At 41.0% G+C, this 27953-nt stretch overlaps 2 protein-coding genes across 3 annotated transcripts in view; one reads left to right on the top strand and one right to left on the bottom strand.

The window, feature by feature from the left end:
* The window catches only part of wnt5b (wingless-type MMTV integration site family, member 5b), a 145168-nt gene that overhangs the window by 40099 nt on the left and 77116 nt on the right, over positions 1 to 27953 (top strand). The gene's annotated exons all lie outside the window — the stretch shown is intronic.
* LOC122559586 (F-box/LRR-repeat protein 14) lies at positions 113 to 27894 on the bottom strand. Of its 2 annotated transcripts, none has more exons than XM_043709307.2 (2): positions 25911 to 27894; positions 113 to 470 (listed from the first exon to the last, which is right to left on the bottom strand). In XM_043709307.2, exons 1-2 carry the CDS (start codon positions 27102 to 27104, stop codon positions 330 to 332), a joined length of 1335 nt encoding a protein of 444 aa, XP_043565242.2. In that variant the 5' UTR covers positions 27105 to 27894; the 3' UTR covers positions 113 to 329. The 2 variants fall into 2 exon arrangements, with proteins under 2 accessions (XP_043565242.2, XP_043565244.1); XM_043709309.2 differs by lacking the exon at positions 113 to 470 and adding an exon at positions 14079 to 14242 and having other exon boundaries at positions 25911 to 27892.

The raw sequence follows: 27953 nt of genomic DNA, 5'->3' as shown, positions 1-27953 counted from the left end.
GAGAATTGCTACCTCTGACCGAGAAATTGTTTTATGAGTGATAGTTACAGCATAAAATCAAGATGAATGTACAGGAAATAGCACACCTAATCAGCTCCAGAATAATTTGTTTATTACCAACTGGCACGCAATGAGAAATATTATCTGGTATCGGAAACAAACACATTAGACTGGATTCTACCAGAATGAACATTACAAAGGAAATAAAACTGAAAGTGAGAAAGACATGTCTGAAACATGCACCTTCCTATTGTCTTTTTCAGCCAAATTACTACAACTTATATTAATGCGATTACTACAAAGTTAACAGTACTTAGTGCTTTTTGACACTAACAAACCATGTTAAATACAAAACCCCTTGAACACAGCCATGTCACTGGCCATTGCATCTTCATGCTTTGCCCTGTCCAGCAAAGTTTAAGTTGACAATACAACAAAGTTTTGAAGACACTCATCAGGACTGGGAGCATCTGTGGAGACAGAAACATTTAACATTTTGAGTTCAGTATGACTTTTCTTCAGAACTGAAGACCAGGAGAAAACTGGTGGATTATATGTCACAGTAAAAGGTGAGAAGGAGCAATATTAACAGGATGGAAGGTTAGGGTAAGGTTAAAGTGTGAAAGAGAATAGCATTTGTGGGTTTTACAAGAAAAGGTACAGAAAGTGGTCATGGCTGTATACAAGAGAGAGGGTCCAGGGAAGATGTTAATAGCAGAATATAGGACAGCTCTGCTGAAAGCAAACTGAGGAGGCCAAATCTTGGGGAAAGATGGGAGCAGAGATGGGAAAAACAAAATGGAGGGCAGAGTTCATGGTCTGAAGTTGTTGAACTCAATATTGAGTCCAGAAGGCTATAAGATGTCTAAATAGAAAATAAGATGTCATTCCTCCAGCTTGTGTTGGGCTTCATAGGAACACTAAAGCACTTAGAATATAAATGTGAGCCAGATTGCTTGCCATTTGAATACACACAATCAGAAGGTTACATCATGCTTATGGACTGAGTGCAAAGGAGTCTCCCAGTCAATTGGATTTGGCAAGTAATCTCAGCATGTTATTGGAACAAAAGGGATAACTGGGAGCATCACATGTCAGTAAACAGCCAAAGATGTCAGAAACATGATAATTTACCTGCATTTGGACAGATGTCCTAAAAATACTTGAATGACCTCCAGTGTGAGACAGTTTTGTTTTTTTTCCATTAAGATTTGATATGTTAAAGGAACTTAATTCAATTATTGAATGCAACTTTTCTAAAACCGATGATGCAATAGTTGTAGTTCTCTATATGTTACCCAGCTAGGCTTTCTCATGCAGTTAGTTGCACTTTGACCGATGAGTCAGATAGTACCTACTCTGTTCTAGACTCTGGCACATTCTTGAAAAGACACATCCATGTTTATTGAGGGAATAAAATAACAACACAAATGAATCTAAACAAGTGGAAAAAGGACATTTTAAAAGAGTGACCCCATTTAGTATGAAGCTGTTTCGGAAGAGTTAATTAGTATTAGCATCTGAGTCAAGAGATAGTTTCATACTTTTACAAAGGTAACATCTATGTGCCGAAATTGCTTGGGGCTTTCACCAGTCTCTCACTATAAGTCTGAAAAATGTCATCCCACAAGGTAAAGGCAAGCTTTCAACTTCCTAGGCTACATTGGAAAGCAGTGAAGGCTGATACATTGAATTAAATAAGGTTTGCTCGCCTCCACAAAACCCACAGTGGGTCCTGAACAGTCACGTGAGAAGAGGGACTGAGCAGTGTTCTTATATAGAGATCAAGAAGACTTTGACCAGAATCAGTCAGAACTTCAGAAACCACTGATACCAGCAGTTTTGCTGTCCTGTGTAGATGTGCTGAATATGGTGCTTAAGCCTAACTTTCTAATGTTTATTCGTTTCCATCTCAGCCCAACCTTCAACTGATGCTTCGTCAGTGCTAGAAGGTAGTGTATCTATTAGGGCCTGAATTGTCAGTTCCTACAGAGATTATTCCTTGCTGAGCAATTAAGCAGACTGCATGTATCTCACAGCTGAAAAGGCAAAATGTAAGAAAGCTCTGTTCATTCACAGAAGATCTGAAGCAAAAGTGAAAACAATCAACATGCTATAGTCGGTCCTGGAACCTGAGTCGTGGAGTACACATAATTTCCCAGCTTTCTGAAGTATATCAATGCTATATTTCTGTATTAGAAATAATCACAACAAACAATACAGGTTGATATTTGAGGGGAGTTCAATTTGTTACATGTGAGAACATGAAAGAAGAAGTTGCAGCATTCACTCAAATTGCAAAGGAACCCAAGATTGTCTTTAGAAAACCAGCAAGATGACTAACCGATGGGCAGGAACATTACACATTACGCATTTAGATTTGATGTATGCAAACAGGTTGTAACCCAGCATCAAAAACATTCTTTTATAAGTCATTAAATACCAGAAAAGATCCATGATCTATTTGAAGCATATGGAAGGAATCAGCTCCATCTTTTTAGTCATCTAATTTTTAAAAGTCTGATGATCTAGCCTCGACGAAAGCTTGTCTTCACATCTGACATTCCAAATGCAGTTAGGGCAGGTGGTGGGCACCATTCAAAAAGGAATTGCAGAAGTTGACAAAGCAATATGTGTTCAGTCATGTCACCAGCTTGCTAAAGCTTTAACAGATAAAGGCAGGGCAGGGCATACTTAAAATGATGAAGAGAATCCTGAAAACTGCATTATCCTTCTCAACTGGTACATTAAACTGGTGAGATATTGATGAACTCACCAATTAAAAGGGTGATATGGCAGACAAACCAAGATATACTATCAGCCAGCTCTTACCATTAAAGATAATAAAAAACACAAAACAGAAGAAGATTTAACTGAAAACAAGGCAAAGAACATGAAAAACTTAGAAAATGACGAATTGTCAGAACAAAATATTCGAATGCTGGTGAAAATGCAACAGCAAACAAATTTTGTGCTTAGATCAGAAACCAAAGATTCAATATCATGTGAGCAATCTGACATACCTGTAAAAGCGAGTTTTGAGAAGATTTGTAGCTCATGGTGAGGTTTTGGATGTAGGTTTGCTCGCTGAGCTGAAAGGTTCATTTCCAGACATTGCATTACCTTACTAGGTAACATCTTCAGCGGACCTCATGCAAAGCAGTGCTGAAAATTCCTGCTTTCTATTTATATGTTTGGGTTTCTTTGGGTTGGTGATGTTATTTCCTGTGGTGAAGTCACTTCCTGTTCCTTTTCTCAGGGGGTGGTAGATGGGGTCGAACTCCATGTGTTTTGTTAATAGAGTTCTAGGAATTCTCGTGCGTGTCTTTTGTTTGGCTTGTCCTAGGATGGGTGTGTTGTCCCAGTCGAAGTGGTGTCCTTCCTCATCCGTACGTCAGGACAATGAGCAAAACTAAAGTTATTTTCAAAATACCGTGCAAGGACTGTAACAAACACTACATTGGAAAAACAGGCAGAAAACTAGCCACCAGGATACATGAACACCAACTAGCCACAAAAAGACATGACCCTCTCTCACTAGTATCCTCACATACAGATGAGGAAGGACTCCACTTTGACTGGGACAACACATCCATCCTGGGACAAGCCAAAGAAAGACACACACGAGAATTCCTAGAAGCATGGCATTCCAACTGGAGCTCTATTAACAAACACATTAAATTAGACCCCATCTACCACCTCGAGAAAAGGAACAGGAAGTGACTTGACCACCGGAAATGCATCACCAGCCCAAAGAAACCCAAACATATAAATAGAAAACAGGAATTTTCAGCATTGCAACACATGAGGTCCACTGAAGATATTACCTAGTAAGGTAATGAAACGTCTGGAAATGAATTTTTCAGCTCAGCGAGCAAACCTACATCCAATACCTACCTGTAAAAGCTAAAAGACCCACCATTGCAGAGAGACTTTGGAATCAGGCTATGTATCCTGATGAAGGGCTCTTGCCCAAAATGTTGATTCTCCTGCTCCTCGGATGCTGCCTGACCTGTTGTGCTTTTCCAGCACCCCACTCTCAACTCTGATTTCCAGCATCTGCAGTCTTCACTTTCTACTATGTACTCTGTAACCCAAGTGATACCTTCATTCAGCCCACAGTCAAGAAACCACAAACAGCATAGCAAGAAAATCGAGGCCTATCTTCAGCAGAACAATTTATTCATTAATGGGATGTGCTGCTGGCTAGGCCAGCTTTTGTTGCCATCCCTGTTTGCCTAGAGTGCCTTAGGAGGCAACTACATGGCTGTGTGTCTGGAGTCACATGTAAGTCAGACCAGGTATGACCAGTTTCCTTCCTAAAGGGCACTAGTGAACCAGATGTGTTTTTCCGACAACAGTTTCATGGTTATCATTAGATTGTTAATTTTTAAAAATGTATTCAAATTCTACATTTGTGCACATGAATCAGAATGAAAGCTAATCATAGAGTCATAGAGATGTACAGCACGGAAACAGACCCTTGGGTCCAACCCGTCCATGCCAACCAGATATCCCAACCCAATCTAGTCCTACCTGCCAGCACCTGACCTATATCCCTCCAAACCCTTCCTATTCATATACTCATCCAGATGCCTTTTAAATGTTGCAATTGTACTAGCTTTCACCACTTCCTCTGGCAGCTCATTCCATACATGTACCACCCTCTGAGTGAAAAAGTTTCCCTTTAGGTCTCTTTTATATCTTTCCCCTCTCACCCTAAACCTATACCCTCTAGTTCTGGACTCCCCGACCCCAGGGAAAAGACTTTCTCTATTTATCCTATCCATGCCCGTCATGATTTTATAAACCTCTGTGAGGTCACCCTTCAGCCTCTGACGCTCCAGGGAAAACAGCCCCAGCCTATTCAACCTCTCCCTGTAGCTCAAATCCTCCAATCCTGGCAACATCCTTGTAAATCTTTTCTGAACCCTTCCAAGTTTCACAACATCTTTCTAATAGGAAGGAGACCAGAATTGCACGCAATATTCCAACAGTGGCCTAGCCAATGTCCTGTACAGCAACATGACCTCCCAACTCCTGTACTTAATACTCTGACCAATAAAAGAAAGCATACCAAACACCGCCTTCACGATCCTATCTAGCTCCCAATACCAAGAGGAATAAGCCCTGTATCCTGGAAACAGACAATACAAAGTCATATGAAAACCAGATAATCGATTTTATTTAGCAGTGATTTTGTAGTTGTTTGAACTGCTTCCATTGGAACTAGAGGACTGTTCGAACTTAATTGTTTGTTTTTGATGTAAAGGTTTGGCTTTCTTTTCAGGATAGAGATGTATTGCTGTGGAATTGAAACCTTGCATTGATATGAATCACAGGATGAAGACTAACTGTTCCCTTTGATCCCAAGTTGTTTTACGGTTACCAGCTGCAGTGTAGAATCAAAATGGCTACACACAAAAGAACATATTTCATTAGCTCCGAATGTTGTGAGTCATAGTAACTTAAAGCTACCAAAGAGTTAACTGCTTACTCCTATTCCCTGTCTTTCACTCCCAACTTTTTGTCGTCTTTTTACTACATGCAAGCCCTCAAGTTTTGAACAAATCTATATTATCCAGCATTAAAAGCTTCCCGACTATCATCAAAAGATTCTCTGTTCCTCCTACTATTGCTTTAACTAGAGCCTCTCATCACTGGGATCTTCAGTTGTTCATTGCATGGTGAGTTTCACTGACTGGGCCAATGTTTGTTGTTTGAGCCACTGGGGACCATTTGCTGTAGGTACAATTACATCACTCTTTGAAGGAAGTTCCAGGTTTTGTGACCAAGTAACAGCAACATATTTCCAACTCAGCATATTGTGTGACTTGTAGGGTAATTTGTGGGCACAGGTGCTCCCATGCATTTCCTGTCCTTGACCTTCTGGGTGGAGGAGTTCATAGATTTTCAATGTGCTGGCTAGGGAGTCCTGAAAAGTTGCTAATCTGGTACACTGCTTCTCTTGTGCATTGTTGGTAGGGGGAGTGAATGCTTAACATTCTGAATGAGGTACCAATCTATTGGGCTGCTTTATCCTGGATAGCTGTGAATTTCTTGTGTGTTGTTGAAGCTGCATTAATCTAGAGAATATTCCAGTACTTTCCAGATTTGTTCCTTGTAGAGGATGAAAAGGTTTTCTGGAGTCAGTTAGTCAGTTACTAAATGCAGACTTCCCCAGCCTTTGATATGAATGTATACCTCTCGTCTAGTCGAGTTTCTGGTCCGTTAAATGTAATTCAGTGATGGCAATGCTGTTGAATAGCAAGTGGGAATTTGGGGGTTGTTGGCGGGGGGGGGAGGGAGGAGAGATGGTTGGATTCTCTTTCTTTGGTGATAGTCGCTACTTGAAATTATGTGGGGCAAATGCTTCTTGCTACTTTTCATTTCATGCCTATGTTTTGCTGTATCTGGACATGCTTCATTTTCTGATGAGTCTCACTGCAACTATCAGCAAGCATCCCCACTTCTGATCTTAGGAATGAGGGAAGGTCATTGAAGCAGATCAAGGACATTATCCTGAGGAACTTCTGCACAGATGTCCTGGGGTGCTGAGAAAATTGACATCCAACAACCACAACCATCTTCCTTTATGCAGGGTATAACTCCAACCAGTGAACTGTTTTTCCCTTGATTCCTGTTAACTCTAGCTTTTCCAGGCCACCTTGATGTATCACTAATCAAATACTGCCTTGATATCATAGGTAGTCACTCACATCTCCTGAGTTCAGCTTTTCTGTCCATGTTTTGATGAAAGTGGTAAAGAGATTTGGAGATGAGTATGAACCTAAACTGAACATATGTGAGCAGGTTTGGCTGAACATGTGGTGCTTGAAAGCAATGTCAACCTTGCATCACTTTACTGATGGTTCAGTGTATCTGATGGAATAGTGTTTATTTGGACACGATATACATGGGCAGTTTTCTATGTTATTGGATAATAGCCAGTGTCATAATGTGCTGGAACAATTTGGTCAGGGGCATGGCTAGTTGAGGAGCACAAGTCTGAAGTACTGCAACTAAGATGTTACTAGGACTCATAGCTTTTGCTGTATTTTGTAATAGCTAATGCATTTGTTGCATGTACTGATATTACAGGACATGAGATACTTCCTGCACATCCCCTCTGCGCGGGCAAGGCAGGGGGGTCAGTTAGGGTCGTGGTTGGCAAAGGAAGAAGGGGTTATGGCAGCATATTGGTGAACTGGGTAAACATAATGAAAAAAATGCATCTGTTAGAAAGGAAAGAAGATTTCTTTTTACACTGGTCTCTCATTTCAGTGCTCACTCCAAATTTACTGCTGTGCATCTTAGAATTGTGCTTGGACTTCCAGTTATTTAATGCAGATAATTCTTTGCATCCACCAAATCTGATTCTTGAATTAGTTTCAGGTACAATTAGTGCACTGGCACCCAGTCAATATTTCCTGATTTTTTTGGACTGCATGGTGATTTGTCTAAGTGGGGTGCCTGTGCAGGTGCTGTAATGTAAAAGAATGGACAAGACCTTTTGGTGGCTGCATGGCTGTGTGGCTTCAAGGAGACATTATGTACTAAATGCAAGCTGCTTGATTAAGACTTCTGAAAACATGAGGCACATTGTAAGCAACATTCAAATAACATTCATTCCATACAGTGTCAGACAATGACCATCTCCAACTAATTATCTCCCCTTTTCTATCAATAGTGTTACCATAATTCAATTCCCCACTCAATACACTGGGAGTTATTATTGAGTAAGAACTCAACCAGCCACATAAATACTTGTAGATGCAAGAAGAGGTCAGAGGTTAGAAATGCTGTGGTGAGTAACCTTCTGTCTCCCCAGTGCTAATCCATGAGTAAAATGGAAAACACTCCACTTGCTTGGATGAATGAGGTTCTAATGGCATTCAAGAAGCTTGACACCACTCAGGACAAAACAACCCATCTAACACCTTTAACAGTCATTCCCTGCATCACGGATGCACAGTGGCAGCAATGTATTCTATGCTTTATTTCCTTTCCAGTCTCTTGTGCTGCCTAAAGCTTTTTAACACAGTTGATCATACCAACAATTCTTAATTGTTCCTCCATCTATAAACCCAGCCTCTCTACATATAACTTCTCTACCTACTCATAGATGTTACCTGCTCACCCTTGGCAAAATTACCCACAAACAAAGCATCAGCTTTCACGTGTCAGCTGATAACACTCGGCTCTACCTCTCCACTATCTGACCCTTCCACTCCCTTTGTCAAATGTCTTGACCATCATCCTAGGATTGTCTTTGTAAATATTTCCCGTATACCCCGTCTACGACATTCTTTCTAAAATAGGAGAATAATTATGAGAGTTTCAACTTCATTATTCCTGACACACACCAGGAGTGAACAGCAAGAAATCCCATCCCTCAGTGCATGATTTTTTTTAAAATCAAAATTGTTAAAATGTAACAAGCTATGATTTCAGAATCTCTTGAAATATTCTCAAGGCATATGCCAGAAACAATAAAATGAAAAGGCCTAACCAGTCATTTGTACTGTTTAGCATTACCTCATTGTTCTTTTGTGCTCTCATTTATAAAATTTAGCATTCCATAATCCTCCCATTAGTTAAAAAAACCTGTCTAGCCTTTTGACTCTCTACACTTGTGTTTCTTTCAAAGTTTTACCATTGATCCTCTCCTTTATCTGCCACTCAGAAATGCAATATTTTACATTTCTCCACATTAATTTTCACCTGACATATAGCTACCCAATCTGCTATCCCATCTGTCTTCCTTAAGTTTCACTCAATCCTTTTCACAGTTCATTTACATTAACTACCAATTTTGATATCTTTTCCTTTATGCCTTATGAATTCTGGGAAGTAACATTTTGTGTATTCTCAAGCCCAAAAGCCATTAATTGAATAATTCTCTCCCTCTGTTCTTTAACCAATTTCCTACTCATACTGCAATGGGATCTGTAATTAATACAGTTTAATTTCATTAGCAAGTCTTCTATGTAAAGATAAGGTCACCATTGTCCTACTATATCATTGGCTGCTCTGTCTTTCGAGAGAGACAACTGGTGGTGTTTTAATTTGAGAGTCACCACCTCTCAGGCAAGGGAAGAGGTTGAGAAGTAGAGTTCTTCATACTGAGCTCAGCCGGTGCGGGAATTGAATCCATGCTGTGGCATCACTCTGCATCACAAACCCGCTGTCCAGCTAACTAAGCTGTGAAAATCCCATTTCAGCATTTGCCAGATTTCTTCATCTGTAAACTCTAAAGAAGTAGAAAATGGATATATTTGTAAAGCAGGGCAAACATTTGGAAGAAGAAATGGTCAACCATCTTGAAAGTTCCAAAGGGATTAAGTTGGATGGACTCATGGTTACAGTGATGTGAAATGTAGTCATTCAGTAGCATGTGCTGGCTGATAAATTCACAACGTATCAACATATTCTTATTCAATGGACTGAAAACAATCTAATTTAGATAGATGTAGCAGCATGCACTATGGAAGAGCCAACTCCGGATACTTCAGAGAGCAGTACTAAAAGAGATTGGAAAAGTTAAAACATCTCGCTGTCATTGTGTACTGATTCCCAAAGACTTGTGATTGATGTAAAGAAACTGCAACTAAAGATAACAAGATATTGATAGAATACTTCAGGATAAAATGAGGGACAACTCTTTGATACTCAACTGGTTGCTTTATATCTATGTTCCTATCTCCAATTTTGGTTCCCCAAATGGTGGATGATATGCTGGCCCTGGAAAAGGTCCAGAGCAGATAGCTAATAGAACTATACCAAGCTTAAAGGGTTTCAGCCACTCGGATTAAAGGACTTTGGCCAAATTACTTTAAAGCAGCACAAGCATGAAGATCATCTGACAGAGAGCTATAAAATAATTAAAAAGCCAGACAGCAACCCTGTTGATAACTTTTAGTTTAGCAGTTAAGAGAGGTCCAGAGGACATGAGGCTGAACAAAATAAGATTGAGAATAGATTAGATGTTAGGCTACACAAGGAAGAATTTCCAAGAGGATTGTCAATCTCTGGAATTTTTTCCATTCTTTCGTGGACGGAGTGTTTATGTGGCAAGTTGAGTAGAGTTTCAGGTCAATGTGAACCCCAAGTTGATAGAGTCATAGAGATGTACAGCATGGAAACAGATCCTTTGGTCCAACTTGTCCATGCCGACCAGATATCCTAAATTAATCTTGACCCATTTACCAGCATTTGGCTGATATCCCTCTAAACCCTTCCTATTCATATACTCATCCAGATGCCTTTTAAATGTTGTAATTGTACCAGCCCCCACCACTTCTTCTGGCAGCTCATTCCATAAATGCACCACACTCTGCTTGAAAACGTTGTCCCTCAGGTCCCTTTTATATCTTTCCCCTCTCACCCTAAACCTGTACTCTAGTTTTGGACTCCCCACCCCAGGAAAATACCTTGTCTGTTTACCCAACCATGCCCCTCATGATTTTGTAAACCTCTATAAGATCACCCTTCAGCTTCCAATGCTCCAGGGAAAATAACCCCAGCCTATTCAGCCTCTCCCTATAGCTCAAAACCCTCCGCCTTGGCAACATGCTTGTAAATCTTTTCTGAACCCTTTCAGAGTGGAACATTCAGTGATGGTAACACCACTGAATGTCAAGGGGTGGTGGGTAGATTCTCTCTTATTGGTAGTGGCATATGTGTAGCTTTTGCCACTTGTCAGCCCAAACTTGGATATTGTACAGATCTTGTTGCATTTGAACGTGGACCGCTTCAGTATCTGAGGAGTAGCAAATAGAGGGTGCTGAACATTGTTTAAACATCGGTGAATATCCTCACTTCTGACCTTGACATGGAGGGAGGGTCACTGATGAAGCAGCTGAAGACTGTTGAGCCTAGGACACTACCCTGAGGAACTCCTGCAGGGAAATTCTGGAGCTGAGATGTCTGACAACCTATGTGCCAAGTATGCCTTTAACCAGTGGAGAGGTAGATCCAATTCCAGTTGATCTGAGTTTTGTGAGGGCTCCTTGATGTTTCACTTGATAAAATGTGGCCTTAATGTTAAGGGGTGTCACTCTCACCCCACCTCTGGAGTTCAGCTCTTTTGTCCATGTTTGAAGCAAGGCTGTAATGAGGTCAGGAGCTGAGTGAAGCTGGCGGAACCCAAACTGGGTGTCACTTATCAGATGTTGCATTCCATCTCTTTACTGATGATCAAGGGTAGACTGATGAAGCGAGGTTGAATTTGTCCTGCTTTTTGTGTACAGGACATACTTGGGTAATTTTTCACATTGTTCGGTGGATGCCAGTGTTGTAACTGTCTTGTAGGAGCTTGGTTTAGGAGAGCAACAGGTTCTGGACCACAAGCCTTCACTACAATAGTCAGAATATTGTCAGAGCCTTTGCACTATCCAGTACAACCAACTGCTTCTTGATATCAGGTGGAGTGAATTCAAGCGGCTGAAGACTGCGATCCATAATGATGAGGACCACTGGAGGAGGCCACAATGGATCATCCATTCAGCACTTTTGGTTATAGATTGCTGCCAGTAATTCAGCTTTATCTTTTGCACTGATGTTCTGGCCTCTTCCATCATTGAGAATGGGGATATTTGTGGAGCATCTTCCTCCTCCAGTGAATAGTTTAATTGTCCACCACTATTCATGACTGGACGTGGCAGGATTGCAGGGATTGGATCTGCTGCTTAGGTTGTTTGGCATGCAAGTATTCCTGTATGGTAGCTTCACCAGATTGATATCTCATTTTGAGGTGTGCCTGGTGCTGCTCCTGGCATGCGCTCCTGCACTTCCATTGAACCAGAGTTGATCCCCTGGCATGATGGTAATGATTGAGTGGGGATAGGCTGGGCCATGAGGTTACATATTGTGCTGAATACAATTCTGCTGCTATTGATGGCTCGTCTTGAGTTGCTGGATCTGTAGGAAATATGACCTATTTAGCACAGTGATAGAACCTCAGAACACAATGGAGAGTATTCTCAATGTGACAGCAGGACTTTGTCTCCACAAGGACTGTGAGCTTGTCATTCTTACCAAAATTGTCATGGACAGATGCATCTGTAGCCAGCAGATTGGTAAGTCAAGGTCAAGTATGGTATTCCCTCTTGTTAGTTCCCTTGCCACCTGCTTCAGACCCAGTATGGCAGCAAAGTCCTTTAGGATTGAACCAGCTCAATCAATAGTACTGCTGCCAAGTCACTCTTGGTGGTGGATTCTGAAATTCCCCCATTCAGAGTACATTTGGTGCCCTTGTCACTCTCAGTGCTTTCTCCACGTGTTGTTCATCATGGAGGAGTACCGATTCATCAGCCAAGGGAGGATTGTACATGGTAATCAGCAGGAGGTTTCCTTGCCCATGTTTAACCTGAAGCTACAAGACTTCATGGACTCTGCAGTCAATGTTGAGGATCCCCAGAGCAACTCCCTGACTATATACCACTGTGCTGTCACCTCTGCAGGATCTGTACTGCAGTTGTGACAAAACATATGCAGGAATGTCAGGGACATTGCCTGTAAGGTATGATCCCATGCGTATGACCATATCAGGCTGTTGTTTAGCCTGTAAGACGGTCTTCTCAATTTTGGCACTAGCCCCAAGATGTTAGTCAGGAGAACTTTGTAGGGTTGACAGGGCTGTTTCTGCTGTTGTCTTTTCCAGTGCCTGAGTCTATGCCAGGTGGTCCATCCGGTTTTATTTCTTTGAGACTTCATAGTGATTGGTACAACTGAATAGCTTGCTAGGATCTTAAGAGTCAACCACATTGCTCTGGGTCTGGAGTCACATGTGCAACACCAGGTGAGAATGGGCCGATTTCCTTCCCAGGAGGTCATTAGTGAGCTAGATGAGTTTTTCCAACTGATAATAATTTCATGTTATCAGTAGATGCTTCATTCCAGATATTGTTTCTTGAATTCAAATTCAACTATATGCCACAGTGGGATTCGAACCTGGGTCCCCAGAACATGATGAGTTTCTGAATGAATAATCTAGCAATAATACCACTAAGCCATTGCCTCCCTGAGGAAGTACATTGCTAGATGATATGGTGGGTGTTGAATGATTTTTCCTTAGACCTGGGTGTTGCTCAATATTCCATATTTCCCTTGAGCTAAGTGGCTTGCTAAGTCATTTCAAAGGGCAGTGAAGAATGAACCACTTTGCTGTAGGACTGGAATCATATGGGCCACATGGGGGGTTGGGGGAGAGGGGAGGAAGTGAACTAGGTGGGTTTGTACAACAATCAATTGCTATGGTCACCAATACTGCTTTTGTATTTTGATTTATTGATTGAATCAAATTCCACCAGAACCATGGTGGAATTTGAGTCCAAGACCCAAAGCATTAGTTTAGTCATTGGGTTCTTTGTCCAGTGACATTACCACTACAGCGCCATCTTCCCATCTCTCTGTATACCCTTGTGTACTCGAGCTGTACTCATTCCTGACTGGAGAAGAGGCCATACTATATGAAAGATCTTTAAAGGTTACTCGTAGTCCATGTGATATCCTGGACAGGTTTCAATTGACTAAGAGGTCAGAGAAGACTTTCCGCTGGGTTTTAAACTCTGGGTTTTAATTTGTTGACATTCTCTGGAGAATCAGATGGTTCTAGGTATAAGTTTGGGTGGAATAATCTAGTAATAGTGGAGATGTTAGAGAAATGTGAAAGAATGTAACCCTCATGGTCTGCCATCATGGCTTGGCACAAGTTTGATGAACCTGCTAGTTGTATCTGTCCATTTGGTATATTCACATACAGCTGTAGTGCCAGTCAGAGGCACTCTTCCAATTCTGTCTTGAAGGAATAAGCACCTGGGTTTCAGTCTCATACCTGCCAAGACTAATTTGCTTTAAAAGATAACAAAATAAAACCCTAGTGGGCACGTGTCATCAAACTACATTTTGGTTATTCTCCCATATGCTGTTATAATACAATGTTGTCATTGATTCGACATTCCCTCCTTAAGAAGAAGAAAACATGGAAAATTAATTGTTAATTTAGGAAAATAAAGTGGGTGTTCAAGATGTAAAATATTAATATTTGATTATTAACTTAATTACTTTACTCGTACTTTGGCTTCAGATCTCTTCGTTCCAATTTCACAATTGTGGCTGTCTGGATTTTCCCCTCTTATACATGGCTTTGATCCTCCCTCTCCACATGGTTCTCTTTGTTCCCAGTCAGGCTTGACTTGTTCAGTATGTCTGCAGATGTCTGTTTGCCTGACACTCCCAGCTGTCAAACATTAAGGCTTGGATTCAGCATTTCTTCCTTTCCTCCACAAGAAAGTTAAGCAAATGCAAGATATTTCAGCTTCCAAACATAAATAAAAGTTCTGTATTTGATATTGTACATTTAGTCTTATATTGTTAAAAGCATCTGTTTTGTGCTTCTTGATTATAAAGAACCTCTTGAATGGGTTTCTAGTATTCAATTTATATACATTAACACTAAAATTCAACCTACATTCAGGAACATAAATCATTATCAAGCTGCATGCCAAATCAGTGCTATTTTTAACTACCACTCACCTCTTTCTCCTCCTCTTGAGGGTTAGGTTTCATTGCTAGTATCAGTTTTGAGCAAGTACCAGTATAAACTGAAGGTGGAGCTGCAAAAGTTTCTCTAATTCTGATTTTTATAGCTGCCTTGACAATGTGTGTTTTCCTTTCTAATTGCTGTATAAATCCTGCAGAACAATTATACATGTTCATCAATTTTTTGAGTCAGTACAACAAAATAATCTTGCATGCTCACTGATCGAGATGTTGCACTCAATCTAGCTGTGCAGGAATAAATAAACAGTTCAAATTTTAGCACTGGATTGAACTACAAATAGAATCTGCATCTGGATTGACTGTGAATATAAAAGCAAATAATCTTAAAGATTGTGAATATAGATATTGTCATGAACTGATTACTGTGCAGAGGGTACATCAAATATTAGATTAATCGAAACAATTTCAGTATTAACTTGCATTTACTTGTGGCTTTAACATAAGAAAATGTCTCAATCCACTTCACAAGAGCATTATAAGATGAAATTTGATACTGCGGTACATGAGATGATATTAGGGAAGGTGGCCAAAAGTTTGGTCAAAAACATTCATGTCAAGGAGCAGTAAAAGGAAATTGGGAGGTAAAAATTAAAGATGAATAGGTTTAGGGACAGAATTTCAGAGCTTAGGGCATAGGCAGCTAAAGATAGCCACGAATTATGGAGGAGTCAAAACTGAGGACACTTCAAGAAGCCAGAATTAGAGAAGCATCAACATCCAAGAGGGAGTAGGCCTGGAGATTACATTTTAGGGAGGGGTGGGAGAGATGGGTAGTGTAGTTGAGTTGAATGATCACGAGTTTGCGATGGGTAGTATGTTGGTGAACAGGACTGTTTCGCAGTAGTGTTGAGATACCAGAGGCAGGAATCATCAGTTTGCAAAATAGTGTTAACCAGAGTATGTTCAAGCAAGCAAGTCAGTGATAAATACATTTATTGATAAAATAGGCAAAAGCACTATCTGGTCCACTATCCTGCTATTAGAAAGTACTAGATTTGATTTCCATTTGGTGAAAGTAACTTGATTTCAAATGATATGCTCAAATTGGCTCCGTGCTTCAGGACTTTGGAAGATGAAATCGTCACTCAAAAATCTTGCTCAACATTTGTCACCAGTGGTTCCTGTTGGTAAATGAATATACATTGGTTCTTGCATGACTTTTAATTATTTATGGCCAAATAACCAATTGGCACTTGTCAGGATTCTGAATATTTGCTAGTGTCAGGAATTATCTCCAATCAAGTGTCAGTGTCCTTGACAAGACAAAGGGAAAACTGACTTGTCATTAATTGTGTTTTGTAAAGATTGTGATGGTACTGACTGTCTAGGCTTTAAACAGAATGAAATATAGAGTCATAGAGTGATACAGCATGGAAACAGACACTTTGGTTAAACTGGTCCATGCTCATCAAGTTTCCCAAAGTAAACTACAGGCCGTTCTGGTATAATGCGTGTTTCATCGATCCAAATTGGCTATAACGTGAATGATGAATTGTGGACACTGAAGAACATAGACTTTCTGCTGAATGAGTATGGCAATCTTCTACAACATAATTTTTGACCGCAATTTTCTGTAGCTCAACCTGAGCTACAAATCTTCTCCAAACTCGGTTTCTATAGCAGTTTTCCACAGTGCAATTTTCTATAGGGGAAGGTTGCAGAGGAACGCAACTGTTGCCTTAGAGCAGAACGACCTGAAATCCCATTTACCAGTGTTTGACCTACATCCCTCTAAACCTTTCCTCTTTATGTACCTGTACAAATGTATTTTAAATGTTGTAACTGTACCTGCATCTATCACTTCCTCTGGCAGTTCATTCCACATACGAACCAACTATGTGCGAAAAGGTTACACCTCAAGTCCCTTTTAAAACTTTCCCCTCACCTTAAAGCTATGCCCTCTAGTTTGGACTTCTCCACCCTGGACAAAAGACCTTGCCTATTCACCCTATCCAGGCCCCTCATAAACTTATTTAAGAACACCCTTCAACCACCTATGCGCCAGTGAAAAATGTCCTAGCTTATCCAGCCACTCCTCATAACTCAAAGCCTCCAGTCCCATTAATATTCTTGTAAATCTTTGCCACACCCTCTCCAATTTAGTAATGTCCTTCCCATAACAGGACAACCAGAACTGCACGTTGTTCTCCAAAAGTGGCCTCACCAATGTTTTGTAAAACTGCAATATAATGTCCCAACTCCTTTATTCAATGGTCTGAACAATGAAGGCAAGAGCGCTAAATGCTTCTTATTCAAGGAACTGTAACGCTATTTTCAAGGAACTATGTAACTGAACCCTTAAGTTTCCATCCTACCAGCTCACCACAGATCCCATGTGATTTCACCTTCTGTACCAGCTTACCATGAGGCACTTTGTCAAAGGCCTTGCTACGGTCCAATTAGACAAAATTCACCACCCAGACCCCATCAATCACCTTTGTCACTTCCTCAAAAAACACATTCAAGTTTGTGAAGGACAACTTCCTCAGCACAAAGCCATGCTGCCTATCCATATTTTTCAAAATATAGTAAATCCTGTCCCTAAATATCTTCTCTAATAATTTCACTACCACAGGCGTAAGGCTCATTGGCCTGTAATTTCCCACATTATCCCTTAAACAAAGGAACAACATTGGCTTTTCTCCAATCCTCTGGGACCTCCTGTGATTGAAGACGAGACAAAGTTTTGTACAAAGCCCAGCAATTTCCTCACTGGCTTCCCTCAGCATTCTGGGATGATCCCGTCAGGTCCTGGGAACATATCTATCTTAATGCTTTTCAAAACAACACCTCTTCTTCAATACCTTTGTTAACGATAAATTATTTTAGATTAGATTAGATTAGATTACTTACAGTGTGGAAACAGGCCCTTCGGCCCAACAAATCCACACCGACCCGCCGAAGCGCAACCCACCCATACCCCTACATTTACCCCTTTAACCTAACACTACGGGCAATTTAGCATGGCCAATTCACCTGACCCGCACATCTTTGTAACTGTGGGAGGAAACCAGAGCACCCGGAGGAAACCCACGCAGACACGGGGAGAATGTGCAAACTCCACACAGTCAGTCGCCTGAGTCGGGAATTGAACCCGGGTCTCTGGCGCTGTGAGGCAGCAGTGCTAACCACTGTGCCACCGTGCCACCCATTTTGTTCTGCAAATGCATTGGTACATTCCTGTGTCTTTAAAGCAGACTTAAAATTTATATATTTGAGATACATATTTAGAAATGAAGACAACAAGAAACACCGCAAAAGCCCATAGGTAGTGATCCAACATTATTATATAGGAAAATCACTTAATCTGGCCTGAATTTCATTTGAAATTGGTTGTCAAATTTGGCGAGTTTCATGGAGGATTTTTCTCCATAAGCCCGAGTGAGTTTTCTCACTCTATCCCCACAAAGTTGCACCATGCATTTCTGGTGCCTCGCTCTTACTCTCACTTGCCACAGACTGGGACTTCCTTGGATTCCTAGCAGCGGTATATCTTTAAAAGCCACCTGCACACATGGTCAAACGCTGGCAGACCACAGCTTGGTTCCTGTCAATTTCCCCAAACATGGCAGATGGAGGGAAATATGCCTCTTGCTTGATTGACTGGGACCTGGAGGTTCTGGTGGATAGGGTTACGCATGGAGAATGCCCTGAAATACTGGTGCCTGATGTCCAAATTGGAGGGCTGGAGGAGTAAGTGCCAAACTGGAGCAAGTGCCAAACAGGTTGCTAGGCTTCCATGCTGGGATTTGTTGCTATCTAGTTTCTATCCATGGGTGGAAGAATGTAAACTGCATATCGATACAGTGAGATGATGTCATTAGGAGGAAGTCAACGGAAGATGATGTCATTAGGAGGATGTCAACGGAAGATGATGTCATTAGGAGGATGTCAACGGATACTAATGCATGTCTATTGGCCTCTCAACCCTCACTAGTAAGATTCTTGTCTCATTGTTCTATACTTTGTTGAAAATTGAAACCTTTTGCTCTTGATATTGGGAATCTCTTTACTGCTGATCTCTCAATTCTCCCAACTTTCTCACCAATGCCCATATTGATGTAGGGATAGGGAAGTTCCATCCTCCATCTCTAATGCCCTTAGGTTAACCCAAAGTTAGCTTAGCTCCAATTCTTACAGATACCTTTACTCCAACTCAGTCATATGTTGTACAACTTTAAATATTGCAGTTGCTTTACTTCTGGTATATTCCATATTAATTTTCATTTGCAAACTACTCACACCAAATACCAAGGATTACTGTATCTCTAAATAAGTTATTTCAGATACAGAGATATTTACAAATTACTGAGAATACACCATACTTGTATAGCTGACTCCATTTTCCTGTTACCTAATTGTAATGTTTACATTTAATATAGAACTATACATAAAGCAGGAAATTCTACTTTATTATAACCATTTTTATGAAAATGGGGGAAAAAAGTTGCTAATTATTGCATCTCTGACGCATTCAATTAGCTAACACCCATTATGATTGGACAAGCTCCTCACTGCATATCCCATTTGGTCAACCTCACAGAAATGTTTCCAAGTCATCCTGGTAACCTTATGGTAATAAAGATACTGATTCACCTTGAGAATATCTCAATTACTGAAAATGCTTCAATTCCTTGATCTATATTTTATAATAGGCACACCCTATTTAGATCCTTAATCTGTATCAGTGGAATTGTGCTTTGATTTACGAATCATGAAATAACCATTCATTAGACAATAATTGGTTATACATGAACCTAAGTTCACAGACTTTTTTAACAATCTCTAATGACAAACAGACACAGCAGAATAATGTGGTGTGGAGATTGGAATGGCATAGTTAATCCAATATCTATCTTGTTGGTTGTTGATTAATTTATGTTCATTTAAACTACTAGACTTGCAGATATACTGTTGCTTTTTTATCCTTCCAACACAAAGGATAACAAAAAACCTACAATATAAAACAAAAAGTGGCTGTGAGGTATTTCCCTCTTCCTCTTCATTCATGACTACATTTGAAACTGTTTCCCTGTTCTCCAGTCTCTCCCTATCTCTGTACTGTGGAATGGGGACATAAGCAATTTAAATGTTGTGTCCTTTGTATGAACTTCCCTAAAAGGAAATGGCTTGTCTCTCCAATCCTAACAATCCTACCTCACGTGATTCAGCAGTGTAATATAATGGTTTACCAACATTCTATCTTGTCTGGGTCAGACTTTGACAGTGTTCAGTATAATTTTCAAGCAGAAGATCCTTTATGAAGATCACAATCTTTAGTATTCAAATTTGTTTTCAAAAGATAGTAGTCTTTTGACGCTTAATTATGTAGTTCTGACAATACTCCTTTAAATAGCAAAATCTTCATCCAAGTATCTGGGTCAAAAAATGTTTATTTCATAGAAGTTTATTTTCATTATCAACTTAGTATTTCTTCTGAACTACTTCATTGAATTAAATTCAATGCCGTGGGCGGCACGGTGGCACAGTGGTTAGCACTGTTGCCTCACAGCGCGCCAGAGACCCGGGTTCAGTTCCCGCCTCAGGTGACTGACTGTGTGGAGTTGGCACGTTCTCCCCGTGTCTGCGTGGGTTTCCTCCAGGTGCTCTGGTTTCCTCCCACAGCCCAAAGATGTGCAGGTCAGGTGAATTGGCTATGCTAAATTGCCCGTAGTGTTAGGTAAGGGGTAAATGTCGGGGTATAGGTGGGTTGCGCTTCAGCGGGTCTTGTTGGGCTGAAGGGCCTGTTTCCACACTGTAATGTAATGTAATCTAATCTAATCTAAAAAACGTATGAACTTCCTGGTGGTCAGTCTCTCTAATTAGAGCAGACACAGAAACATTCAAAAACTTACCTAATTATTAATGAAACTGACAATGATTATTTAACACCTGAAGATTGGTGCCTTTTTGAAACAAATATAAAAGATTCATTTTCAATAGGATTTGACATGTTGATTTCATCCTAATAACAAATAGCTTCTTTCATATCAATAGTGCAGTTGGTTCAAAACATACTAAAAAATCTAGTGGCTATTGATGAGAATTCCTATTACCGTGTAAGAAAAAATGAAATCACTGTCAAGGCTAAACTGCTAAAATGTGTTTCAGACTAAAATATTCTGAATAGAAGTTACACCAAATAAGCTGCATTCTATTAATGTCCACCAATTGGAAGTTTGATGTGAACCCAGGACAAATCTATTAGATAATAAAAGTTTGCATATAAATGTACATAAGACACTGATCATAGTTTGATATTATCTCTGCTATCCAGCAAAATATGAGAACATTATTGTGTTGCATCTTAGCGTTTAATCAATGGAATGTCTGCCCTAATATGATGCAAATCTCAAAAAGTGAAGCAACTCCAATCAGGTTTATTTCCAGTATCATGGAATACCATGAATTAATAACATGTATGAGTGAAAGGATGTGGTTTACTCCGAATCTAGATTTCTATAAAATATGAAAACTATGCTTCTGCTGTTTCAAGATTATTTGGCAAAAAGACGAGGTCATCTTGCTGGTTTATGTCCATACAACATTCGACAAATGACAGGGATGAATTGGTCATGGTTTGAAAGTGGTTAACACACAAAAGCCTGATTTGTTTTGTGACAAAAAGCACGGAAGAAGTGTTTAGGCCATTTCAAATGGAGATGGACTTCAGGTTGGAAGAAACATCAGTTTGCTCTTTGTTTATCTTCTAATACCACTAATACGGTGGACAAAACAACTGATTAAGGTCACCAAAGTAACTTCAGCATATTGCTATTCAATGCTGACAGCATATGTAATACAGGCTGATGTCCATATGGACAACAGAACATGACCTTTATTCGATCATGTACATGCAAAGTGAAGCACATGACTATGGCAGTGCCTCACAAACTATTTTCCAGTGTGACCAATTTAATTCACCAGCACCTTCTCGGGGCAATTAGGGACGGACAAAAAATGGCTTGACTATCCAGTAATACTGAGTCCATGAATAAATATACATACTTTAAAAATCTATAACTTAATGTAAACCAGATGTCAGCAAAGCAAAACAGCTGTAAAAGGGCATAGCAATGTTTAGTATATCATTTGAGAATCACATATTATAAATCAACATAAAAATGTTGGATATAAATATGAAAATGTTTTTCTTAAGAAGTACTTTGTAGAAATGCTATTGTTTTATATACTCATGTTGGTTTAAGATGATTTCTCTATATTTCCTGATGACAGAAGACTTGGCGAACACCTCTGTCCCACAAATGCACTATAATTCATCTTTCTCCCACACCCTCCATATATTCTTCCTATTCCCCTCAACCCCCCACTCAGTCAATAGTTCCTCTTCAAAAACCATTCGCTGCTACTCACTGGAGGAGCTCCTCTCCCAGTTCCCTCCTTGCTACTTGCTGAGGAGCTCCTCTTCCCAACTGTCTGTCCCTAATAACTCATGTCCTTCCCAAATCTTATCCCACCATCACCAACTCTCTCCTGTCCACCACACCACACTGTCCTTCTCCACTCTTCCAAAATCACTCTGCAACCTCGCCTTTCCAGTGGTCTAACAGCATCACCAGGCCCACAGACCTCTACCTGGCCAAGCTATCACTACTTAAAAGTTTTCCTGATTCAGTTCAAGTATGCCTGCACTGCTTATCCCTCAGTACCAAACCCATGAAGACTTGTACTCCCTTATTCCTCCTACACCCACTGAAACTTGGTCTCTGCTGCTCCCTGTCCCCAGTTACCAGTCCGAACCCTGCGGAAGGTCAGGTTCTGTTGCCTCTTCCAACTAGAGTCATAGAGATGTACAGCACTCAAACAGACTCTTCGGTCCAACTTGTCCGTGCCGACCAGATATCCCAACTCAACCTAGTCCCACCTGCCAGCACCCGGCCCATATTCTTCCAAACCATTTGCCATCAATTAGGCAACAGAAGAGCATATGCTGTTAGTAAGACAGCAACCAGGACAAGGCTGGTGCGAGGCTGAGTGGCAGTAGTTGGGATTTAGATCTAGGCATGAACTCCAATGGGGGTCCCCACACTTAGGCCTTGACTTTGGATGTCGACTGAAAGCATACAAGATTGGAGTTGAATACATGCACCAACAACCATGGAGCGGCAGAGGGCAAAAATTATTTCCAAAAGCAGAGTATCATACTCAGACAAAACCAAAATCTGCCAAAAATAGGCAGAATTTTTTCATCCCTGATATTATAAAATGGAAAGAAACAATTTTGAATATTTATGTATTTCTTTTAGAAAATAATTTAATCTTACCTAGATTGAACTTGTTGGATTTAACAATCAGGTTCTCTTTTATATAAAATGATTTTACAATGAGAACACATCCTACTTTTAAGTAGCACTGGCCTTTAGTATTTGCCACCTTGTTGTACACAAGTCTTCTGTTTAGCCTTTGAATCTACCTTTAGTTAATGAAATTTGGGAACTGAAATCCTGTATTGGAGCTTGTGGGTATTATCCATTTCAACTTGCCCACTGCTGGTTCTATGGTCATGTCACCCTTTCGTACATAATTACTCTGGAATGGCTTATGTTGTCTACACATTTGTGGTGTTAATTGACCTAAGTGTTTAAAATTATAGTAGAAGTTTCATTATGAATTATCATGAATGAGCTTGTAGAATTATTAATCTGTATTGTTATTTGAGGGAACAGCATTTCATAATTAAGGCAAATGGTGGAATATCTCGAGCTTGTGTGGGGCACTAGCAGCTAGTTAAGGGTTCAGTTATTGTAAAAAAAATGTATTTCGGCCATTTTTTATTTTGCAAAATTATTTATCACAATTACCCTCATCTTTGAAAGTGAACAGTAAAAATATGATTTTAATTAGATGCAGTGAATTTGAAATGTGTATTTCTAATAAAGATACCGGAAGTTGCAAATGAAACAGATCTGTTTTCCATCAGGCACAGTTTTATATCAACCAGTTGAAGATGAATTTGTATTTGAGATCCAAGTGCACAAATATCCTACTTAATAGTTTTGGATTATATAGATGATCTCTGCTGTTTGAATGTTACCATGTTAAGTAGGTTCAGATAGTCTTCTCATTGGAGGGGCAGGAACGTAACAGAAGCTCAGTCATTTTCAATTTACAGAACTTGCCATTGGAATACTGTGAAGTGTAGTTTCATTCATCTGTGCCCCCTCCCCCACATAAAATTTAAGTAGGAGAAATTAATTTCTGAGATGGACTATATGCTATGATTGAAAAAGATATGTAATGTTAAGAAAGAACACAATCCACAATTTTAATTTGATATTTGTTACCTTTAAGTGAACTTAGGTTATCTTCCATCATGAGTATTATATTTTGACTATCTTGTTGGAATAACTTCAGTCCTAATTGACCTGATATTGCATAATTTTTAAAAAAAAAACTTTTATTTTAAGGTAATCCCAACCTATGATGGCTATGGAAAGAGCAGTTAGAAGGCACGTCATCATCAAAACGTTATGTACAATGTGACAGTAAAGTATTAGGGTTGTACCAAATGGCAGTGCTGGCATCTGGAGGTCATTTCCACCTTAATAAAAAACCTACCGGAAAAAAAATAGGAGTGCTTATTGAAAAGGTGGTTGAAAGATTCCAGATTGGACAAACCTCAACAAAATATTTATTTTTAACAGCCATATTCTATCATGAAGCTGTTAAAAGCTGACACTTGTCTGTTGAAAACATTAAAAATATGGTTAAATCAACTGTCTTATAAATTAAAAATTATGAAAGCCATTGTGGGATCGTTAAAATGCTCATTAAAACAACTTGGGGCAAAAAAAATTATAATAAAATCATTCACATCTACAGGAACTCGCAGAACTATTACATATTCCCAACCCACTTTTTTTTGAAAGAACTGCTGCTGAGAGTAAGTCTTGGAGCAGCCTTCTTCCCTTCCGCTTGAAAAGCCGATTAAACGCACTCAGAAATGGATAGGAATGCTTAAAGAAAAACCTCGGGGGCAGGACGAGGATCCTGAGGGAGCTGCACACTAAGCTATTTGGTATGCATGAGCGGGCAAGCAGAAAAGGAGAGCGCCGTAGCTTTTTAACTTTGCCCAACAATGCCGCGCCTGCACCGGGTTCGCTCAGACCATCAAACCCCTTTCATTTTTCAAAAAATAAAACAAAAAGCGACGGGAATCGTCGGGAGGTTTGGGTATACGGTGCTCAGTGTAAAGAACAAGGCCATCCGGGTGAAAAGGAAACCTGATCAGACACAAGAGAGGCTCCACAAAGCTATCCTCGACTGCATCTCGTCACTGACAACAAGGCGCCATTGGCCCACTTCCACCACCGTACTTTTCGAAATGATCACACACAATAGGGGCACTGACACTTTTTTTTTCCAAAACATACGTCATATTTTCCCGTCTTTATTATATAAATATCAGCTTTTTAACGTTTACTGTAAGAATATAAAACGTTTAAGTATCATTTACAAATTCACATACAGTACAATTCAAATATAGGTTGATCAGCAGGATTTTGTTTTCCTTCAGCAACTAACTGCCTGCCCTAGGCATCACGGCCCTGACAGGCATTCAATCCTCGGGAATCGATGATTCTTCACTTGACGTGGTCGCCCTATTTAAGGTAGAACAGGCTTTAATCATTTCTAAAAAGGACAGGGAAAGTAAGTCCCCCACAAACTGTTGTAAATCTCGACCGAAAAGAAAAGCCTGTACAGCTGCCAGATCAAGGCGTCTACTTTCCAACTTCAGTTCTTTTTTGTTTCCTTTGCATAAAACTATAGTTCGGTGGTTTTTGACTTGAGTGCAGCCAAGTCTACGAAAACCAGCGTCATGTGTGCTTCATAGATTATTTGTAAAAATGTTTCCAGCCAACTTTATTTTCATTGAAATATATCTTTGTTTTTTTTTGTCCACAAAAGGGTAACGCTGTAGACCAACCAGAGGCGGGGAGGGGAAAAGGTTGCTATAAGGACAGATCTTACTGTGAAACATCTTAATTTCAGGGCACAAAAGAAAACGAGGTAGCCTTGAATGTGTCTATCAGCAATATGCATATTATCAACAAAACAAAAAGTGTGAACAAAATTCCAGAAACAGTGACCACCGTCAGAATTGCTTTTTGTTTTGCAATTGAAAACCATGTTGAAGGATGGGAATACTGCAACTTATTTGATAGCACAGTGTGGAAATAATTTGCCGTGTAAGTTACAACAAAACGAACATCACTTTTTAAAGTCATAATTTTTGGAGGAATAAAAACAACAGTATACTCCTGTTTTGACAGCAATGGAGGCGATTCTTAAGTGTTTGTTTTAAACAAAATTTTTCACCTTACTTTTTCACTTTCAGTCATCTGCCAGAGTCCCAAGTTAAGAACTTTCAGGCAGGGAAGTTGCGTTATTCTTTCCAATCCCCTTTTGGTGATTTTTGTGCAGCCGTAAAGATCAATGCCAGTGAGTTGGGTCAAGTGGTCAGCTATGAGCTCCAGTCCTTTGTCTGTAATCCTTACACACTGGCCGATATTTAGGGTCCTCAATTCGTGCATCTGCCGGGCCATTTTGTTGATGCCGTCATCACTTATGTGGCAGGAGCAGAGGGAAAGCGACTTGAGCTGAAACAAGCCTTGAGCGATGTAAGCCAGGCTCTGGTCGCCTATCTTATCACAAAAGGAAACGTCCAAGCCGGTCAGTCTCAAGCTGCCCATGGCCAAATGCATGATGCCGGTATCGCTGATGTTGTCACAGGACCTCAGGTTGAGACTCCACAAACTGGTCATGTGTGATAGGTGCAACATACCCGCGTCTGAAATCCCACCGCAGAAACTCAGGTTGAGAACCTTAAGCTTGGTCAGGCCTTTGGAGATGTGTTTTAAGGAGAGATCCGAGAGTTTCTGGCAGTCCTGTAAAGTCAGATACTCGAGGTTTAAGCAGCCTTCCGCAGCGCTCCTGGTCATGCCAGCCAAATGGCCGATGCCGACATCCGAGACATGCCGGCAGCTCCTCAAATTTAGGCTCTTGAGTCTGTGCAAGCCCCAGGCAATGAGCAGAAGGCCGGTGTTGGTGATGTTGCTGCAGCCGCCCAGCTCCAGTACCTCCAGGTTCTTGAGGTACTGCGCGATTCGGCCCAGGCTACTGTCGGTGATCTGTTTGCAGAGGCTCAGGTTCAGCACGTTGAGGGACGGGATCTCCTGCACGAACGCGTGTCCCAGGCCGATGTCTGTCAAGTTGTAGCAGCCGCTGAGGTTGAGGCTCTCGATGTTGGGCATACCCTGGATCACGTAGCTGAGGCTACGGCGCAGGCTGAGGATCTGCACCCGCCTGATGCCCCTGGCCTGCAGGCTGGGGAACAGGGAAGGGTTGGCTCTCCTCAGATGCAACTTGGCTTCGACCCCCCTCCAGACGGATTTGTGGTAAGCAGCGTCCCTCCAGGCCGCGCACACTTGTGCCGCTCGCCCTTTGTCCCGCACGTCCAGATAACTGAAGATCATGGCTAAAATCTCCGGGAAGAGACAGGAGATGTGCGTCTCCATATTTTTTTGACCCGATCTTCCCACTGGCCTCTCTCCCTTTCTCTCTCTCTCTGTCTCAGTCTCTCCCTTTTTTTTGGGCCAATCGATCAATTCGCGATCCCCGGGACTGCGTCACGTGACCGTACTGCTGCTGCTCGTTGCGCAGTCGGATTCAAACTGCAAAACCCGTCGGCGCATCAGAAAAGCAGCTTTAAAACTCCGGGCTCTCAGCCCAAAGGCACGGCTGCCGATGCATTCCCCACCCAGGCTTGCATTACTTTAAATCGCGGGGGGAGGAGGAGGAGGAAGGGGGTGGATTAAAAAGTGGAGGCCGCGGAGTTGTTCTTTCTGAATGATTGCACCCACCCCTTCGTCGTCCTCCTCCATCGGAGCTCCTCGCTCTCACTCTCACGCCTGCAGCCCGAGGGCTTCCTGCGGCCTTTGTCTGATCTTTTCAAACCCACTTGGCAGGCGCGCAGCATTTTCCATCGCGGGGGTGTCCCCGGAAATTAAAAGCAGCAGGAGAACCGCGCTGCCAGAACCCAAACCTCCTGCTCGGCTCAGGAACGGCCTGACCCGCTGTCGTGACCCGTTCGCTTCCCTTCGACAGGGAAGCATAAATGATCTGGGAGTTGGAGCAGCGCCGTCTGCGGTGCTCGGACTCCCCCCGCCGTTCCAGCCTGCAGTTGGTCTCGCCCAGATGGAACGGCAAGAATCGTTCCCTTGGTAACCAACTTCTTACAATTCACTTCACTTTCCATTAACCCTGGAGTACCCGGAGCTTAGGCAATGAAATAGCCTTTCTCTCACCTGGAAATCCCCCACGACAACCAAATGCGAACTTCTCATTCTCGTTTTGTTTAAATAAAA

This window comes from Chiloscyllium plagiosum, unplaced genomic scaffold, assembly GCF_037043375.1.
Source record: "Chiloscyllium plagiosum isolate Xiang-an unplaced genomic scaffold, Cpla_swu_hap1 HiC_scaffold_19, whole genome shotgun sequence".
Lineage (NCBI taxonomy): Eukaryota > Metazoa > Chordata > Chondrichthyes > Orectolobiformes > Hemiscylliidae > Chiloscyllium > Chiloscyllium plagiosum.
The sequence above is the reverse complement of the archived record's forward strand: the minus strand, read 5'-3'. Positions and strand labels throughout refer to the sequence as shown.